At 40.8% G+C, this 6,804-nt stretch overlaps 1 protein-coding gene across 1 annotated transcript in view; it reads right to left on the bottom strand.

The window, feature by feature from the left end:
- Positions 1 to 6,804, bottom strand: part of Arg2 (arginase 2) — a 31,092-nt gene that overhangs the window by 2,104 nt on the left and 22,184 nt on the right. The window contains exons 4-7 of the mRNA XM_090344336.1: positions 5,100 to 5,259; positions 4,030 to 4,124; positions 3,769 to 3,873; positions 2,376 to 2,512 (exon numbers count right to left, since the gene is read on the bottom strand). Of these exons, the coding sequence (XP_090200462.1) occupies positions 2,376 to 2,512; positions 3,769 to 3,873; positions 4,030 to 4,124; positions 5,100 to 5,259 (497 nt within the window). The remainder of the gene's footprint in view (positions 1 to 2,375; positions 2,513 to 3,768; positions 3,874 to 4,029; positions 4,125 to 5,099; positions 5,260 to 6,804) is intronic.

The raw sequence follows: 6,804 nt of genomic DNA, 5'->3' as shown, positions 1-6,804 counted from the left end.
TCACTGAATATTGAAACTTGAGGGAGGCAGTACATGTCTAATTCTAGCTGCCCAGAAAGTAGAGGAAAGAGGATTGTAGTTTGAGGCTAGCCCTGGCAAAGTTAGCGAGAGATTCTTGTCTCAATATAAACTAAACTGCTAAAAGCATAGCCCTGGAGATATTCAGTCCCCGCAGATTAACAGTTGTAGCAAAGGGAGGAAGAGCATAAGAAATGCACAAACACTGCTATTTCTATGTGCTGAAGTTGTTAGCCCGTCCTCAGACTGGTGTCACTGAGGATAATAGAACTGAACTTCCCTGCCCACTAACCCAAAGACTACTAGCAATGTCTAAGATTGTGGGTTTGGGAATGACTACTTTTTGCCAGTCCTGGGGCTTGAACTGTGGGTCTTGGGCACTGTCTTTGAACTTTCTCAAGGGTAGCACTGTACCACTACCGTCTGGCTTTTTCTGGGATGTGGTACCAAGGAATCAAACCCAAAGCTCCGTGCATGCTAGGCAAGCACTCTACCACTAGGCTGCGCTCCCATCAAAAGAATAACTATCTTGTTACTGTCTGGCAGCATTTGTCTAATATTCTAGCAGGCTTCAAGGTTCAGTGCCCATTTCTGTCCAACTACTGAAGGGTTCTCAACAGTAGTAGACCTTTGTATCTTGGAGTCTCTATGTTGCTTCCTATACCTAGTTTCATGAAATGGTTACTGAAGCAGTTGTCATGTGGTAGTTTATACTTTGGAATGAAAGGTCACAAAGTAGCCTTAAAATCAGAAGCTTTTAGCAACTGCTTTCAATGAAGTCTGAGTTTGGGGGGACAGTTAACTATTTTTTTCCCTTTTTTCTTGAAACAGGAACTACCTGTTACCCATTCTGGCTCCAAACTCATTGTCTTCCTACTTCAGCTCCCAGTGAGAGACTGTATACAGCAAATGCCACTATGTTTGGCAGCAGCCCCTCTTGATAATCTAGAATTCATCCAACTGTATCCTCCTTACAAAAAGCTGTAGTACAAGACATTCTAGATAAAAGGACCAAGATATTGTCCAACTTATAGTATCTCTAAGAGATCAGCTTTTTAACTCCAAATTCCCAGAGAACTAGCTCATCATTAGAGTGAAAAGTAAAGTTACTTGGCCTTGCCTTTCATCTTAAAATTTTCAACTTAAAACTTAGTTCAGGTAGGAGGAACTGCATCAGCTTGGCTTTCTTTCATTTTTGGCATACTGTAGTTTGAACTTAGGGCCTAGTGTTTGCTTGGCAGGAACTCTACCACTTGAGTCCCTCCTGCCTATTTAGTCCTTCCTTTAATTTTTTCAGGTAAGGTCTCATGTTTTTGCCCTAGGCCAGCCTGGACCATGATTCTCCTACCTACAGCCTCCACAGGCACATACCACCATATATGGAGTATTAGCTGAGATGGAGGTCTCAAGCCAGTCCTTTCAGTCTCCACCTCCTAAGTAGCTGAGATTACAAACATGATGGTAGTCGATTCTTCTTATTTCTTGTATTAAATATCTAAAATGCAACTTTTTTTTGTCAGTCTTGGGATATGTATTCTTGGCCTGGGTACTGTCCCTGAGCTCTTCAGCTCAAGGCTAGCACTCTACCACTTGAGCTACAGCACCACTTCCCCATTTTTCTGGTCGTTAATTGGAGGTGAGTCTCAGGGGATTTCGTGTCCAGGCTGGCTTTGAACCGTGATCCTCAAATCTCAGCCAGTGCCTAGCTTCAAAACTTCTTACTTAGCATATTTTGTTACAATCCAGATCCAAACATATCTCTAAATACTTGTAAAAATATTTGTCAAAAAATATTTGTTTAGGGGCCAGGAATTTGGCCTAGAAGTAGAGTGTCTGCCTAGCATGCACAAAGACCTGGATTTGATTCCTCGGTACCACATATACATAGAAAAGGCCAGAAGTGGTGCTGTGGCTCAAGTGGTAGAGCTCTAGCCTTGAGAAAGCCCAAGGACAGTGCCAGGCCCGGAATTCAAGGTCCAGGACTGGCAAAAAAATGTATTTATATTATATATAATATATATTTATATATATTATATTTGTTTAAGCTGGGTGTGGTAGCTCACGCCTGTAATCCTAGCTACTCAGGAGGCTGAGATCTGAGAACCAAGGTTCAAAGTCAGCCCACACACAAAAGGACCTGAGACTCTTACCTTCAGTTAACCCCTAAAAAATGGGAAGTGGGGCTTGGCTCAAGGGTTAAGGCGGTAGCCTTGAGCTGAAGAGCTCAGGGACAGCGCCCAGGCAGAGTTCAAACCCCAGTAGCCACAAAAAAAAAAAACTCTTGTAGGCAAGAGAGCAAGAGATCAACATAATCATGTGTGTAATTAATAGGCTGTAGACCTGGTAGTGCTACATACCTGTATTATGTATTTCTTCACTGATGTACATGCCTTCTCTGTAGGTTAGTCCCCCTACAACAGGGGTACCTGTGGCTGGAGCCAGTGTAGGGTCAAATGCATCGATATCAAAACTTAGATGTATTGGCCTTTGTCTTCTGGAAGAGGACAACAGAATGTGTCTTTGTTTATACCATTCTTGATTTTGTGTTATTGATCCTGGTACGTGTACACACACACACACATACACACACATTTTCATCAGTAGTGGGGTTTGAACTTGGGCCTGGGCACTGTTTCTGAGCTTTGTCGCTCAAGGCTAGTACACTTTGAGCTGCAGCACCATTTCTGGTTTTCTGGTGGTTAATTAGAGATAAGAGTATTATGGACTTTTCTCCTTGGGCCAGCATATTTCAAAGTTTTCTATTCCTGGAAGTTACTGAAATTAACGTATTAGTTTCTTATACCTACTGTATATTATTGCCTTTTGTATTCCTCAGAGTAATTCCAATGCATATTTCTGTCATACTGTAGGCATTCTAGCCTCTTACACTAATAAACATCAGGTAAAGGGAATTGTTCATTTCCATGTGAGGCTGGGTTGTTAAGTCTTGATATGAGTTACAGCCACTGTATTGTATATTATAATAACCCCCTGAGAGTTATTATGTGTTAATAATATATATTCTATATTAATTTATAATATGTGATTATTATCTAAGTGTACCAGGAGCTGGACATGATTCTAATTTTCTGTCTGCAAACTTATCTTGCAGTTTCCATTTGAGTGCAGGTGTCCAGCAGCTGAAACTGTAACATAATTTATATCAAATAGCTGATTTTTATTTGTTTGTACTGGGGTTTGAACTCAAGACCTTATACTTGCTAGAAAAATGCCTCATTACTTCGAACACCTCCCCTAACTCCTCCTAACTAAATTTCTTTTATTTTGGGGGGGAATAAGATATTATCAGGTAGCACATCTGTATTAATCACTCAGAAATAAAGACTCAGTACTGGGAATATACCCTGAACTAACATTTCATCTATTATCCTACCAAGATTTGCTTAATGTAAAAGGCAGATAAAGCAACAATGAAACCACTCTAAAGCAACAATGAGACCACTAGAATGATCAACTCTTCCCATTGCGAATGGTAACTATGAAAATGAGATAAAGAGAAAATCAGGAGGGACAGGGTTATGACACTGACTTAAAGGATACTTCTTAATCCTAGCGGAAGAGTGTACTATCTATTTCATGTTTTTTTCTTTCTGAAATACTTGAAAGTTTTATACATATGTGCTTTGCTTTTATTTTAAAAATAACTGGCTCAAGAAATAGTCAAATGTACTGCCCATTGCAAATTTGCTCCCCTCCCCCCAGACGTAGACATACATTGCAATTACTTACTTGCCAATCAGCAGATCAAATGTCTGTTCCATGACCTTTTGAATACCAAGTCGATCAATGTCTCTCATTGAGAAATACTGGATATCATAGTTCTTTAAAATAAAACTAGTGAGATACAAAGAAAGGAATCCTTGATTTAAAAAGTGGTTTTAACTAACATATAGGGGTTTGGCTACAACAGATTATGTCAAACATTAACTTTAAAGAGGAACATGAGAAGCTAGGACAGGCCCAGTGCTTAAACGTAACGTGTCAACTTACTGTTCAGGGGGGTCCACATCTCTTAGGCCAATGTACACAATATTTGGGGAAGAAATACAGGGTTTGATCCAAGAAAATCCGGGGAGTTGTGGTACCTATGAAGAGAGTTAAGAACAAGTTAGTCAAGAATTCTACACAGTGTGGTCCCAAGGACATAGTTGACTTTAAACGTTCACTGTTGTCAAGGACAAAGCAACAGTCAAAGGGTGAACGTTTAAAGAAAAAAAAGTAAGACATACTTGACCTAGTAGAGAAAACTATCTCAAGTGGAAATGTTTCCAGGAAGCAACTGCTAATCAGTATAGTTCTCAGGAAGAATGGAAACTCTTAAAACAGCATGTTTCTCAGCAAATGTCACTTTTCTACCCTTTAGTACATTATAGAACTATTTACAGATTGGTTCTTTAAAACACTAACTCAGTTGTCATCTCAAGTTATAAACAGTCAAACCTACTCTACATAGTAAGTAATCTTTACTTGTCTTCCTAAAATGGACTTCCACATCTTTGGAACCGTTCAGGAAAATATTACCCACATGTCATTATTATGTCACCTTTTAGATCACTGAGGATGTAGCCTGGAAGTCTAACCAGTAAGTCTTCTGGCTTGGGAGTATCTGTCACTCACTGCTCACTACCACCACCCTTTTTTTTTTTTTTTTTTTTTTTTTGCCAGTCTTGGGCTTGAGCTCAGGGCCTGAGCACTGTCCTTGGACTTTCTCAAGGCTAGAGCTCTACCACTTGAGTCTCAGCACCATCTCCGGCTTTTTTTTTCTATGTATGTGGTACCGAGGAATCGAACCCGGGTCTTCGTGCATGCCAGGCAAGCACTCTACCACTAGGCCAAACTCCTGGCCCACCACCACCTTTCTTAAAATAGCCCCCTGGGAGCGGGAACCTAGTACATCTTTATTCTTCTAGAATGCCTGGCCCATGATAATGATGAATGAACAAATGAAGGAGTGATAAGCCACATTCTATCCATCCTTTGCCCAAATCTAAGTTATACCCCTGAAAGCCCCAAGACAACCCAGCAAGCCACCACCTTTCTTCTCATTTTGGTCCACTGACCTTGTCCTGTAGTTCTCTGAGGAGAAATGAAAGTGGCTGCCCGTGAAGATTTCCTGAAGCAGTGGTGAGAGGTGTGTTTATGTCAGCATGGGCATCAACCCAAATGACACAAAGATCTGGACAGTGTCGGGCGTGGCCACTAATGGTACCAATTGCCAGGCTGCAAATGACAAATACAGTAAGTAATCTTCAAGGTCCTCTGTTTGGCACACCACCAGTAACAATAACTTCAGCCAACACAGCTCTTATACTCTGTCCTCAGGGCAAAGTCAGGGCCTGGATTGAGGCTAGATTAGGGGGAGAGTCCCTCAGATTAACCTTGAGTAGATTAGACAAGGAGGAACACTAAAGATTTGATGCTAATGATTGACTCTCTCTGTAGTGTAATGGATGCTAATTGGTGCTCACTAAATTTGAGTTTATTTGATCCATTAGTCCTGGCTGATAAAAGGACCTCAATTATTGAGTCAATGAATAAATCTAGTTAAATGATTAGTCTGTATGTAGCAATTCACAAAAAATGGTGCTTAATAACTCTTAAGGAGTACCACAGAGATTTACGTCTAATGTCTGAAGAATCGGTTTTTATGGTGAATGTAATTGTAACCACTCTATACATTACCTCCATAATAAAAAACTTAAAAAAAAACAGTTTTTAAATAGGATCTTGCTATTGCCCAAATTGGTCTCAAGTTCACTGAGCTGAGGTATTCCTCTTACCTTATCCTCTCAAAGTACCTGGAACTATAGGCATATACCAAGCACACAAAGTTTCCATCAACATTTTATGCTGCTGCTGGGGCTTGAACTCTTTGCTCAGCTTTCTTGCTCATGCTGGCTCTTTACTACTTGACCCAGCCTCCAGTCTGGCATTCTGGAGACAGTTGGACCTTTTTTGTTGTTTTTGTCTGTCATGGGGTTTGAACTCTGGGCCTGGGCATTGTCCCTGAGCTCTTTAGCTCAAGGCTATAACCCTACCCCTTGAGCCACAGCCCCACTTCCCCTTTTCTAGTGAGTAATTGGAGATATGAGTCTCACGAACTTTATGCCTGGGCTGGCTTTGAACCTGGATCCTAAGACCTCAGCCTCTTAGTAGCTAGGATTAGAGGCGTGAGCCACCATGCCCAGCTACAGTTAGACCTTTCTACCCAACCATAATCCTACAGGTCTCAGCCTCAGTAGTTGGGGTTCTATATCCCAGCTGTGAGCCACCAGAGGCTTAAGGATAAAGTAGGAATAAGGGTATAGCTCAGAGCACTTGCTAGCATGCATGGGTCCTGAATTATAGCTCCAGCATATCTATGTGTGTGTGCTTCTCTCAGACTAATTTACCTTATCAAGATTTTTAGACATTAAAATGGTTCATCCCCAATTAATCACCAATAAATTGGAATAAAACAGATCTGTAATGTTATTTAATTTACATTGCCATGGCATTCAAATTGCTGGTTGTTTTTGCTTTTGCCTTTTCTTGTCCTTGGGCTCTGTGTTTAGCAGCCACTGTCCTATGTCCACTGCAGAAATATAGTTGAGACAGGTTGGAAAGCTGCCTAGCTTTCCAGTAACCAAGGAATTTGACATGGATAGGAAATGAAGCTTAAGTATCTTAGTAGCTAACTACATCAGGACTTGTCAGGTCCTTTTGAAGAATCCACTAAGGCAGTGGATTAAGTTATAATATTGGACTTTTTAATTCAAGAAGAGC

This window comes from Megascapheus bottae, chromosome 14 (genome assembly GCF_031878675.1).
Source record: "Megascapheus bottae isolate mThoBot1 chromosome 14, mThoBot2.hap1, whole genome shotgun sequence".
In the NCBI taxonomy this organism is placed as follows: Eukaryota; Metazoa; Chordata; class Mammalia; order Rodentia; family Geomyidae; genus Megascapheus; species Megascapheus bottae.
The sequence above is the reverse complement of the archived record's forward strand: the minus strand, read 5'-3'. Positions and strand labels throughout refer to the sequence as shown.